Here is a 14,176-nt window from a genome sequence, read left to right as displayed (position 1 = left end):
TATGAACTTAAGAGAAAATAGCCAGAAACTGCTACACTCTTCCCACTGTTGCTGGGCTTTCACCAAACAAGCAATGTGGATCCTGTAATGGCGTTTCCCCTCCCTGCATCAGTCACTCAGAAGCATATGAAGGTTCTAATGACATACATTTCAGAAACTCTTGTTTTTAACTCTCATTTACCCTTCTTGGGCCATTTGATTTTGCACTTTATTTTTAAATGCCTCCAATCCCCACCCTTCACCCTTTTTTTTTTTTCACATGAGGCTGATCCTAAAAACTAATTAATCATAAATGTACCTCTTTCATCAGGCCTCCCTTTACCTCCCTAAGCAGAAGCTCTTGACTTTTTTGGTATGCCCTGCTCTTTCTAAGTGCTCAACAAATGCTTCTTAAATTAATAATAACATTGAAGAGTCCACAACTTAACTGGCCAATATCAGAAACATTCAAATGCTGTTAGCTAAATCTGGACCCAATCAAAACTAAATTTTATTATGTGTTTTCAGGATGTTGTCTGATAACAGTAATATTTTTAATGTGTTGAGTGATATTTTTAATTTGTTAGGCACATCGCAATCTTTTACATTTATCTGCATATATATCATTTGGTCCTCACTGCATCCTTGTCAAGTTGTTTTGGCAGGCATTATTTTCTGTTTTATCTGTGGGAACACAGACCCAGCAGGTCTGTGGTGGAAGAGCCAGTTAGAAACCAAGACCTCCACTTCCAACCCAGCAATCCTTTCATTCTAACACACTCCCTCTGGTAAATTCTAGAAACAGGCAGCAAAACAGCCAAAAACTAAAGCAGCTTACTTTTTCATATCTAATATGTAAATAAATAGCAATGGCAAATGACAATGGGAATGTCTATTAAGAAATATATAATAAGCCTGGCGCAGTGGCTCACTCCTGTAATACCAGCACTTTGGGAGGCCGAGGCAGGCGGATCACTTGAGGTCAGGAGTTCGAGACCAGCCTGGCCAATATGGTGAAACCTCGTCTCTACTAAAAATACAAAAATTAGCCGGGCGTGGTGGCAGGCACGTGTAGTCCCAGCTACTCAGGAGGCTGAGGCAAGGGAATCGCTTGAACCCAGGAGGCAGAGGTTGCAGTGAGCCGAGATCACCACACTGCCCTCCAGCCTGGGTGACAGAGCGAGACACTGTCTCAAAAAAAAAAAAAAGAAAAGAAATACATAATAAGCATACCAATCCATTGACAAGGTATTTTAAAATGTAGGCTCGGTCAAATTTTTGTTTTTAAAGGATGCATGAGCCTGGCCAACATGGTGAAACCCCATATCTACTAAAAACACAAAAGTGAGTAGGCCGTGTGGCACGCGCCTGTAATCCCAGCTACTTGGAAGGCTGAGGCAGAAGAATCGCTTGAACCCTGAAGGCGGAGGTTGCAGCGAGCCAAGATCGAGCCACGGCACGGCACTCCAGCCTGGGTGACGGAGTAAACCCCTGTCTCAAAAACAACAACAACAAAATGGATGCATGCATGGAGGGCATGAAATATTTCCACTGTATTTCTGTTAATCCAACCTCAACCTCCATGAGTCCTCCACAAGGCCTACACTCAAATGATTATAAAGGGACTTCACTATTTGGAGCAGAGAATAGAAAGTAATGTCACAGAATGTGCAATGTAATATTTATCCCACGTAGTATAAACTATAGATGGGAGTGAACTCCACTCTGCCCCCTATCCCTCCACACTCAGCCCAAAGGGTGCTTCTGATGAACAGCTATCCAAAGCCTATATTTACTCCTTATTTTGTACAAAGGCCAAATGTAATTATTGCTAATAAAATGTTGGGGTTTTTTTAATCCCTAGGTTGTGATGACAAAAAAATTATTGCCTTGATAACATTCCAGTTTGTTTTTCTTGAAAAAGTCGATGAAGCAAAGAGGAAGTTACCTCTTAACTCATCTTTGATCAGTGCTACCGGTCATTTCAAGATCACTAGCTCAACCTTCCAGAAACGAACGGTTACGAAAGTATTCAAAGGGCGTCTCGGGCTTGGCACAAGTCCCTGTGCCAGGCAGGACGGAGATGGGGGTGTTCAGTCCCCAGTGTGCAAAGCACCCGACCGCGGGTCCGTCTCACAGGTTGGCGTCGCATGGGATAGCGGCTGGGCAGGCGCCCTCCGGCCCGTCCGCGGCCGTGGGGAGGATCTGCGCGGACATAGGACCTGGGGCAGTGACCTTAACAGCCCCTCCGCTGCCCAGGGGAGGCTTGGGATGGTCACGGGATTGGGATAGTGGCGTGACAGTCTCCAGGCGGCCCAGGGCGGACACCGCCCGGGGCAGTGGCCAGTCCGCCCCTCCGGGGCCCGGGAGAGGCTCAGCCGCGCGTGGGTCCGCCCTTCCCCCCGGCGCCTCCAGCGACCCGCCCGCGGCGCATCTGGGGCCCGGCTCGGGCGATCGGCCAGCCCTACCTCTTCGGTGGCCGTGGGACAGTAGGAGATGAGCACGAGCGTGGTGACCACGTTGACGGCGAGCCCCAGCAGGGTGATGGAGTTGGGGGCCATCCAGAGCGGGATCCACTGGAGCAGCCAGGTCCAGTAGAGCTGCAGCGGCGGCTCGAGCAGCGAGACGCCCGCCGCGCTGTAGCGGTGCTCCTCCAGTCGCCGCAGCTGCGCCGCGCTCAGCGGCTCGCTCAGCGCCCTCAGCCAGCGCGGCGCGGACCTGGCCCCGGCGCCTGCCGCCATGGCCGCCTGCGGGCCCCGCCGCCGCCACCGAGCGCAGCCCGCGCCTGGCGCTGGGGGCAGGGAGAGGTGGAGGGAGGGGCTGGCGGCCGGGTCCTGCGACTGCCGGGCTGGACTCACCGGTCGGGCCCGCACGGCGGAGGTCGAGGTCAGGCCGGGCTGCCCGGCTGCCGGGGCCCCAGCCCCAGAAGCTGTGGGGCTGCGGCTGCGGCTCGCGGGTGGGGCGGGGCCTCGGGGAGGGGTCCGGCTGGGGGCGGGGCGGAGGGGGTCCTGCTAGGGGCGGGGAGGCGGGCGCCGCGCTCGTGGGTCAGCCTCGGCGCCCGCCAACGGCAACTTGTTATCGGCGATCAAGGTCCTTGACTCCCCAGGGACGGCTGCACTGCGCCTGAGGTCTGATGTCTTAACCCACGGCGTCGGATTACGCCCTGAGGTCGTCTCCTCGCGGGCTGCACCACGACCGAGCCGGTTCCTCTCCTAGGGGTGGGAACACGACTCCGGTCGCCCAGTGTTAACCACTGCAGGACCACGCTGCCCGCAGAGCCTGGGGGTTTTCGTGTGAGAACACAGTTTTGCAGGCCTCGGGTCACGGGGGTGACGGCCCCATCTGTCCTGCTTGGTAAAACACACGAGCACAATTCTCCCTTTCTGTACGGAGGAAGGCGGCCCTGCCATGTATTCGCTCTAGAGACCCATCACTGCGGATTCAGAGACCAAGGTTTTGAAACTGAAAATCAGGGCCTAGAAACACTAACAAGGAGACCGAATGGCTGAAACCCCGATACCTATTTTCTTCAGCGCATTTGATACCAACAAGGGTGGATATTTTTACACATACTCTTCCCTGGAATAAAGGGCGGGAGTGTCCTCCCCCTGCAAGGGGGAACAGGCTGGCTTGCCACACGCATTGGTAGGTCACCGGCCCCTTATCTCACAGTGCACTCACTTGGACAGGGGACATCTGTCATAAACATGTTCTGTTGCACAACCTGAGACAGGCCTGTCACTTGCTTTGCTCTTCACTTCATGGCTCTGATCTGCACGCACTTTCTAAGGCCTAGGACAAGCCAGAAATTGCTTCCAAGACACTTGTGTGGCGCAACCTCTATCGGCAAGTGCAGTTTGCCTCACGGGCTTCGTCAAACACTTGGCACAGGGGTCCACGAACTGCTGCCTGTGTGCCAGACCCAGCCCACCACCTGTTTTCCTGCAGCCCTCCAGCTAAGTATGGTTTTGACATTTTTAAATGATTGGAAAAAATCAAAAGAATACAATTTTGTGATGTGAAATTATATGAAATTCAAAGTTCAGTGCCACGAATAAAGCCATGTTTATTCCTTACCTATTGTTTGGCTGCCTTCATGCTACAAGGGCAGCAGAATTCAGTTGTGACAGACCATATGGCTGGCAAAGCCTGGACTATGTCCTACTAGGCCCTTTAAGGAAAAAACTGGCAACCACGGCCTTAGAGCAATGACGGTCTCTACACACCAAGCGTATATGTCTTAGGAATATGGATCTCCTCATCTTTAGTGTGAAAAACGATGCTGACAAATGCAGGAAAGGAAATGGAATGATGGAGATCCACTTTTAACAATGCTGGTTTATGTGCAGTGAACTTGACAGTAACTACTTTTTAATTTACCAATGCCATGAACAGTCCAAGGAAAAAATCCTTTTCTAGATTAGCCGATTTCACTGTATTAAAGATAATTTTTAATGTACATCAAAAGACGTCATCAAGAGAATGAAAAGACAAGCCATAAACTGGGAAAAGGTATTTCCCTCAAAACCCACAATGAGTAGAACCCAGATTATGTAAAGAACTCCTAAAAATCAATCAGAATAAAAAATAATCAACTGGGCTATGTTCTGTTTCTATAGGAGAAGCCCTGGAACATGGTAATGTTCCAGGATGCACTTATGAACATGAATGAATTGCACAAGCATATGTTGAGTGAAAAAAAAAGAAACAGGTGTATTAGTCAGCTTGGATTGTCATAACAAAATACCACAGACCAAATGGCTTAGACAACAGGAATTTATTTCTCTCTCACATAAAAGAAATACAGAATTGGCACTCCAAGACTGGTACGATGTTTCCATGGTCATCAGGAACTCAGGCTTTTCTGTCTCTCTGCTCCAATATCGTCTCTGACTTGTATCTATAAGGCCATCTCATGATTCAGAATGGCTGGTGAAGCTCCAGTCATCTTATTTGTGTTTCAAGCAGCAGGAAGGAGGAAGAGGAGAGGAAAAACAAAAAGTAGATATCACTGGCTGGTGAGCAAACTGGGGTGCCTCTCCAAAACTCCCAAACAACACTTCTCCATACAGTAGTCCCCCTTTGTCCCTGGTTTTACTTTTCTGCAGTTTTAGTTACCCACAGTCAACCACAGTCCAAAAATATTAAATAGAAAATTCCAGAAATAAAGTATGAGTTTTAAATTGCATGCCATTCTGAGTAGCGTGATGAAATCTCACCCAGTCCCACTCTTCTCCACTCAGGACTTACATCATCTCTTTGTCCAGTGTATCCCTGCTATATAAGCCACCTGTCCTTTATTCATTTATTAGCCATCTTGGTTATTAGAAACAACATAGTACATATAGGGTTCGGCATTATCCATAGTTTCAGGCAACAGTTGTGGGTCTTGGAATATGTCCCTGGAGATAAGGGGACTGTTGTATCATGTATCTCACTGGCCAGAACTTAATTATGTGGCATACCCAAGTGAAAGTGTTTGCTAGGAAGAGTAGATGGTTACAACCACTTGAAAAACAACCTGGCATGATCCGGTGAAGTTGAAGATGCGTATACTCTGATACCACAATTCTGATCCAGAAATAGATCCTAAAGAAATTCTTGCACATGTATCCTAGGAGATAAGTATAAGAATACTCATGACACTTTTGTCTGTACAATAACTAAAAGCTGTAAATAACTTATATGTCCACTAATATTGAATGGGTAAATAAACTGGTATTTTCAAGTAGTTTAATATTATATAGCAAGTTTAATATGGCAGTAAAAAATTAATGAACTATAGGTACACTTATGAACATGAATGAATTGCACAAGCATATGCTGAGTGAAAAAAAAAAGCAGATATATTAGTCAGCTTGGATTGTCATAACAAAATACCATAGACTGAATAGTTTAAACAACAGGAATTTATTTCTCACAGTTCTGGAGGCTGGGAAGTCCAAAGTCAAAGTGTGTTTCTTAGTGAGAACTCTCTTCCTGGCTTGCAGGTGGCCACCTTCTATGTCTTCACATGGCAGACAGAGAGAGAAAGAGAGGAAGCTCTCTGGCGTCTCCTTATAAAGTCCTTATAAAGGCACTAATCCCATCATGAAGGCCCCACCCTCATGATATCCAATATCCTAAAGGCTCCATCTCCAAATACCATCACATTGTGGAGGATCAGAGCTTCAACATATGAATTGGGGGTGAAGCAGGGGCAGGATACCATTCTGTCCATAACAGCAGGCCATAGGCAAAATACACACAGTATTATTTTACTTATATAAACTTCAAAAACATGTGACTGCACTTTGCAGCTCCCATGTGGCAAAGCTATGAAGAAAAGGAAAAGAATTATAAGTACAATCCTGATAGTGGTTACTCCTGATAGAAAGGAAGGTAAATGCAATTATAGAGGGGCACATGGCAAGTTTCAAAGGTATTGGTAATTTTTTTAGAATACAGCTGGGCAAACTACAGCAGCCTAAATGGAATAGAAGTTTATTTTTCCCACATTGATGTCTGGGTAGGCATGGTAGGGCTACATGGCAGCTCGATGGTGTCAGAGACACAGATTTCTTCCATTTTATTAGTCTGCCACCTTTCAGATGTTGCCCTTGTCCTTGTGATCAAAAATGGCTGGCCACGACTCCCAACCAATAGGAAGGGGAAAAAGAGAAGGGGCTGCTAGGCTCCTTTCTTCTGAAGGCCATGATCAAAGGTTGCGCACATCACTTCTGCTCTCATCCCATTGGCCGGAACCTGGCCACATGGCTGCTATGCCTAACTGTAAAAGAGCCTGTAAATGCAATCTTTAGCCAGACAGCCACTTGCCCAGCTCAAATTTCTTTTATTTGTTTATTTATTTATTTATTTAGAGACAGATTCTTGCTCTGTCACCCAGGCTGGAGTGCAGTGGCGCAATCTGAGCTCACTGCAACCTCTTCCCAGGTTCAAGTGATTCACCTGCCTCAGCATCCTGAGTAGCTGAGACTACAGGCATGCGCCACCACACCCAGCTAATTTTTGTATTTTTAGTAGAGATGGGGTTTCGCCATGTTGGCCAGGCTGGTCTCAAATGCCTGACCCCAAATGATCCTCCCGCTTTGACCTCCTAAAATGCTGGGACTACAGGTGTGAGCCACCACAACTGGCCAAAACATTTCTATTATTATTGAAAAGTGAGAGAGTGGGTATTGCAGGGGGCCATCAAGCTGTCTCAATCACAGTTTTTTGACTGAGTAGTAGTAACATGTTCATTTTACTATTATTTATGCAATCTATATAACTATATATCTACATAGATATAGATGGCATATTTGTATATTTTGCAAATATGAAATGTCATAATTTAAAAATAGTGAAAGTAGGCTGGGCGCAGTGGCTCACGCCTGTAATCCCAGCACCTTGGGAGGCCAAGGCGGGTGGATCACGAGGTCAGGAGATCGAGACCATCCTGGCTAACACGGTGAAGCCCTGTCTCTACTAAAAATACAAAAAATTAGCCGGGCATGGTGGCGGGCACCTGTAGTCCCAGCTACTCGGGAGACTGAGGCAGGAGAGTGGAGTGAACCTGGGAGGCGGAGCTGGCAGTGAGCTGAGATCACGCCACTGCACTCTAGCCTGGATGACAGAGCAAGACTCCGTCTCAAAAAAAAAAAAAAAAAAAAAAGCGAAGGTAATAAATATAGAAACCATTTTTAAACTACTCATCATGCTCTAAATTGATTTTCCCATGTGCTTCTTTGCTGAATTTTTGGAAATTTCAAATTAATTCAAGACATACTAAAGCCATGTTTATTTCTTCTACCTTACCGCACTCTAACATACTCTAATGTCAAAAAAGTATATTAGAGATTTCCTATTATTTTATTTCTTGAATCATGGCTCCCCTCCATTTTCATGGTTTGTTACATAGTGATTGATATATACAATGTTTCCCCCTTATCTTGAATTAACATAGTAGCTCACATTTATGAGTTTCTATCCTATGCCAAGCACTGTTCTAAACATCAGGAGTTATTTCACTTACTCCTCACAAACACTCTATGAAGTAGACCATTGTTATCCCCATTTTATGGATAAGGAAATTGAAGCACAGTGAGGTTCAAAAACTTACCCATGGCTGCACAGCTAGTATAGTGGTAAAGCCAGGATTCAAGCCCGTGTAGTCTGATTTCAGAGCTTATGTTCCCAACGACTGCAAAATGCCACCTAATAACTTACATGTATTAAATATAGGACTTTAGTGGGTACTTTTGTCAATATGGAACAGTCCAGTTTCTATATATCATGTTGGTTTTGTGCCATTCCAGTCCATTCTAAATATTATGAAAAAAATTATTGTACTAAATTTACTAAAACTAATAAAATATTCCGTTGTTCAGAAGCCTTTGATAAAGTCCAACTTCCCTCACTTGGCATTTGAGGGCCCGGTCTACCTTCCTAGTCTTACCTCCCTAATATCTCTTCCCCAATTCTCCTCCCTAAGTCTCATGCTCCAGCTGTGTGGGCCCGTTGGCTGTCCCCAAACCCACTCTCATTTGTTCCCTGTTGGGGAGTACCCTCGATCCCTTATTATTCCTAGCACACTGCCCATCACTCAGATTCCACACTTAAATTCTGCCTTCTCTAAAATGACCTCTGATTCCTCCAGTTTGATCCCTCTTACTCCCACACAACCAGAGCACTTTGTACCTTGTAATGCAGACTATCTTTGTTCAGTTATTTGTGTATTGATCAGCCTCCCTGCCCAGGTCATAGAGTGTCAGACCAAGCCTGCACTGAGTGTGCTCCTCAATGCCTGGCATCCAGTAGACATCCATCATTTTAAAAATATGTATTTTAAAATGATTACAGACACACAGGAAGTTGCAAAAATAGTACAAAGAATCCCTTGTATGCCCTTCACACAGCCTCCTCCTATGGGAACATCTTACATTTCCATAGCACAATAGGGATGCATAAATGTTTATCTGATGGTTTAACTAAATTGCATTCCTTTCCCAAAGGAGAAAGAACATCTTGATTTAGGCTCTCAGTTTTACTACTAGTTCTTTTGTGTAACTTTCACTCATATTTCAAATCTTCCTTAACATCCTCAATCTCTAGGCCAACTTTCCACAAAATATTAAATCATGTCATATAGGCAGATTAGGCACTGTTGTGTGTGAAATAACCAGTTGGAAGCCCATGGACTTTCATTGGTTTGGAAGAAAGAGTGGGTTGCAATAAGAAATCACCTGGCTAGAGGCCGGGCGCAGTGGCTCACACCTGTAATCCCAGCACTTTCGGAGGCTGAGGCAGGCAGATCACTTGAGGCCAGGAGTTTGAGACTAGCCTGGCCAAAACGGTGAAGCCCAGTCGCTACTAAAAATACAAAAATTAGCCATGCATGGTGGCATGCACCTGCAATCCCAGCTACTCAGGAGGCTGAGGCAGGAGAATTGCTTGAACCCAGGAGGCGGAAGATACAGTGAGCCCAGATCATGCCACTGCACTCCAGCATGGGCAACAGAGTGAGACCCTGTCTAAAATAAATAAATAAATAAATAAATAAATAAATAAATAAGTAAATAAATCACCTGGCTAGGCTTGCATTGCAGTAGAGTTTTATCATCAGGGTGTCAAGCTATCTGTGTGAGTGTTTAGAATTCTGAGCTTTAGCTACACAGGCTGGGGTATTTGTGATAAGCATAGTTTTATGGTATAATACTTGCTTTACTTGCTTGGGTTTTATACTTTTATAGTTTTGTACTTTGAGACTCTAAAGTCTAAATTTTATGGAACTATAGTACTTTACAAAATACATGGGTAGATAGTCAGTGTTCAATAATAGATTGACTAAAACCTTTGCTGTCGTCTCTAAAAATGCTTAATTTCCTGGACAAGATCAGAAAACAAAATTTCACAATACAGTCCCTAAGATGTTATAATTGTGCCCTTTATCTGAAATTGCAAAAGCAATTTAGGGTTAAGAAAACTGATTTCCTTCAGAGACACAGTTCTTAGCATTGGGTCTTGTTTATACCCTTTAATCATTTTTTATTTATAATCTTTTTCTGAGTTTATCTTCTACTGCTCTAAAATGCTTTCTATGGTATTGTTTGAGAAGCATTAGAGGGAACATCCTTCCTCAAAAATTCCTTTTTCAGGAGCCCAGACATCCCACAGTGAGTTAGCCTTTGAGTTAGGGCTTTTAGGAGTAACAGGTTAAGTTATATTTAGACATTAGGCTAGGTCATTATCAGCAATACCTAGGAGGGGATACATTTATCAGGATGTTTTTCCTCTGGGACAGCTAAGAGAGAATGCCTCCAAATAATAGCTAAGCAAGGAACAAGACAGAGAGAGTCTGGAGCATGGCCTCTCCAACATGAATGAGCACACAAATCACTGGGGATCCTGTTAAAATGCAGATTCTGAACTTAAGGATCTGGGGCAGGGCTAGTAAGTTTTCATTTCTTTTTTTTTTAGATGGAGTCTCACTCTTGGTGCTCAAGCTGGAGTGCGATGGCACGATCTTGGCTCACTGCAAACTCCGCCTCCCGGGTTCAAGTGATTCTTCTGCCTCAGCCTCCCGAGTAGCTGGGATTACAGGCACGCGCCACCACGCCTGGCTAATTTTTGTACTTCTTTTAGTAGAGACGGGGTTTCGCCATGTTGGCCAGGCTGGTCTCCAACTTCTGACCTCAGGTGATCCGCCTGCCTCGGCCTCCCAAAGTGCTGGGATTACAGGCGTGAGCCACCGCGCCCAGCAGAGAGTTTTCATTTCTAAGAAGCTCCCAGGTGGTCAGCTGAGTAAGCTGAGTCCCAGGTGGTCAGCTGAGTAGGCTGAGTCCCAGGTGGTCAGCTGAGTAAGGAGGGACTTGCACACAGTCTTAGGAGGCTTGGGCGGAGGAACCACTCTGAGCTCTCTGGCTCTCAGGCCTTCAACTACACCTCCAGCCTTCCTAGGTCTTGTGGGCAGCAAATCATGGGATGTCTCAGCTTCCATATTTCCATGATGAATACCTTATAATTAATCTCTTTCTAGATTTTTTGTTCTTTTTCTTTCCTCTTTTCCCTTTCCATTCCCTCCCCTTTCCTTCCTTCCGTCCCTCTTCTTTGCTTCCTCTCTTACTGGCTGTTCCTCTGAAGAACCCTAATATAATAGCCAAGTTATAGCCTTGAAGACTGAAAGACCCTAGGTCCACGCTTGTCGGGATGTTTCAGAGTCACCTGTCCTTGAGTGAACCATACTGGGTTTGACCATTAAACTAAAAGAACTGCTTTTGCTTGTTCTATGGGTGACTTTTTTATAAAGTGTAATACAATGACAGGCATCTCTGCAGTCACCAGTGTAGATTGAAGACCAGAGGCCTTTCCTTCTCTCCATTTTCTGGGCACCAAGAAAGATTCCTGTTGACTCTGGAATCTGAATCCCCAAACAGGACAGAGAATTTCTCAATCTCCCTAGCTAGTGGAGAGCTTAGAGTTACATTTAATCTGATTTAGAAAAGTGAAGTAATATGGTAAGTCCTGTTCTCCATCCTAGCATGATACACACATTGATAATAACGAATACATAAACCACACTATCCAGCTTCTGCATTGTTATAGTGCTCTCTTATACCTGCATCCTGCCTTGTTTATATGTTCCCTCTGTATACTAGTCTTATACATTATAAATTACTTGAAGGCACGAAGTACCTCTTTTTTTTTCTTTTTTTTTTTTTGAGATACGGTCTGGCTCTGTTGTCCAGGCTGGGAGTACAGTGGTGCGATCTCAGCTCACTGCAATCTCCACCTCCTGGGTTTAAGCTATTCTTATATATCAGCCTTCTGAGTAGCTGGGACTACAGGTGCGTGCTACCACACCTGGATAATTTTTTGTAGAGATGGGGTTTTGTTATCTTGCCCAGGCTAGCCTTGAACTCCTGCACTCAAGTGATCTGCCTGCCTTGGTCTCCCAAAGTGCCGGGATTACAGACGTCAGCCACCACGCCCAGCCTCAAGTACCTTTATTTATCAAGTTGCAAGCTAAATCCATTACAGTGCCATGCAGATATCAGACATTCAATAACTCATTTGTTGAGCTGAATAGTGCTTCAGAATTTATTCTAAAAATGAATGGTTAAGGGCATATTACCTTGTTCCAATGTCTCTTAGAATTAATTTTTTTCTACTTTGATATTAATTTAGATGAGAACATTCATTAAGCCTTCTTTTAAGGTAAATAAAGAAACGTGAGCCTTAAAAAAATTTTTTTTTTGAGACAGGGTCTCACTTTGTTGCCCAGGCTGGAGTACAGTGGTGCAATCTTTGCTCACTGCAACCTCCACCTCCCGGGTTCAAGCTATTCTTGTGCCTCAGCTTCCCAAGTAGCTGGGACTACAGTTGTGTGCCACCATGCCCAACTAATTTTTGTATTTTTAGTAGAGACAAGGCTTCACCATGCTGCATAGCTGGTCTCGAACTCCCGGCCTCAAGTGATCTGCCCACCTCGGCCTCTAAAAGTGCTGGGATTACAGGCATGAGCCACCGTGCCCAGCCTAAAATTTTTAATGAATGTTTAGTTCCCCAAAAGAATTTTTGGTAAATTCCTGTGATATGTAATTTTTTAATAGAGTGAAATTTAAACAAAATTATAGAAAAACCAATAGTAATGATAGCTTCTGATATTTTTTGCTCTTTGCAGTTTCACAATAGAGTTTTTCTTCCTTATTAGAACTTTGCAGTGTATGTGTACCCTTAATATAAGGAAAGATTATATGTAGAAAAGTAACATTATCTAGTACAAAATATAATTAAAGAGCCTAAGTCATAAGTGGGGAACCAAAATTCAGCAGGGAGGTTTTACAGTCTCTTTTAGGCTATGTAAAACCATACACGTATAAGCTGCCTAACTAGCTTGGCCAATGTCTTGGCAAAAGTGCTCAGTGAGTATTTGAGTTAAGCAGCCAGCTCAGCTGCTGCGCTATGGCTAAGACCCAGCAGCTGGGCTGCAGGGACCACGTTGATTGGGTTTGCCACATTGTCATTTCTTTGGTTTGTACATAGACATAAGGTTTTCGTGTCTTTATAGATGAGCCAGACTTCCTTTATGTTAAAATACCTTAACCAATACTGTGCATGTAGCTTTCTTGATTAAAATTGGTGTTTACCACGTATGTTTATTGCGGCACTACTCACAATAGCAAAGACTTGGAACCAACCCAAATGTCCAACAATGATAGACTGGATTAAGAAAATGTGGCACATATACACCATGGAATACTATGCAGCCATAAAAAATGATGAGTTCATGTCATTTGTAGGGACATGGATGAAGCTGGAAACCATCATTCTCAGCAAACTATTGCAAGGACAAAAAACCAAACACCGCATGTTCTCACTCATAGGTGGGAGCTGAACAATGAGAACACTTGGACACAGGAAGGGGAACATCACACACCGGGGCCTGTTGTGGGGTGGGGGGAGGGGGGAGGGGGGAGGGATAGCATTAGGAGATATACCTAATGTAAATGATGAGTTAATGGGTGCCGCACACCAACATGGCACATGTATACATATGTAACAAACCTGCACGTTGTGCACATGTACCCTAGAGCTTAGAGTATAATAAATATATATATATATATATATAAATCAATGGGTTATAGAAATAAAAATAAAATAAAATAAAATTGGTGTTTACACAGGGATTGCACACAATATTATTCTGGAGTTTTTGGGAGCATAGGAGCAGGGGTGATAGCCAATGTTCTTAACAACCAGTAAGGCAACATCACCAACCAATTTCAACAGAGATATATAGAGCCAACATAGTTTGGACATAAACTAGACTTTCTTTTGTTCTCAAATGTACTGCAACGACCTGAATCATTCACCCTTCCCTTTACGAGCCCAACATCAACCCAGATCCATGACCACCATAGAACTTCCCAGCTAAAATCTGGAAAGAAAAAAGAGCAGATATGTTTAAAATGTCATCCAAAGAAGCCATGGGCCCACCAACAAGTCACAATATATTTAGCTCCTGCAACAAAAGACCAAAAAGAAAAACAGAGGGGAGGCAAGGGAATAAACAGTAATGCTGTGGTACCTTACAGTTCGATTCTACTCCCTTAACTGAAACTTTATATCAGGAAGAGTAAAGGAAGTTGCTAAAAATATTATGGGTTAGTATAAATGTTTCTCAGCTGCTAGATTTTTAAATAAAGGTTTCCATCAA

General features: G+C 44.3%; 1 protein-coding gene across 8 annotated transcripts in view; it reads right to left on the bottom strand.

Annotated features, from left to right (window-relative positions):
- The window catches only part of CHPT1 (choline phosphotransferase 1), a 41,081-nt gene extending 38,131 nt beyond the window's left edge, over positions 1-2,950 (bottom strand). For 4 of the 8 annotated variants that reach the window (XR_010148417.1, XR_010148415.1, XR_010148418.1 and 1 more), the window contains exon 1: positions 2,448-2,891. Coding sequence is in view for 2 of the 8 variants with exons in the window: in XM_063787028.1 (XP_063643098.1) it covers positions 2,448-2,720 (273 nt within the window). In the remaining 6 variants the exon portion in view is untranslated. Of the gene's footprint in view, positions 1-2,447 lie in introns of all 8 variants that reach the window. The other 4 variants (XR_008538337.2, XR_673582.5, XR_010148416.1 and 1 more) reach the window with 4 other exon arrangements.
- Between the last annotated feature and the right edge of the window lie 11,226 nt (positions 2,951-14,176).

This window comes from Pan troglodytes, chromosome 10 (genome assembly GCF_028858775.2).
Source record: "Pan troglodytes isolate AG18354 chromosome 10, NHGRI_mPanTro3-v2.0_pri, whole genome shotgun sequence".
NCBI lineage: Eukaryota > Metazoa > Chordata > Mammalia > Primates > Hominidae > Pan > Pan troglodytes.
This window is presented reverse-complemented; position numbering and strand designations above follow the sequence as displayed.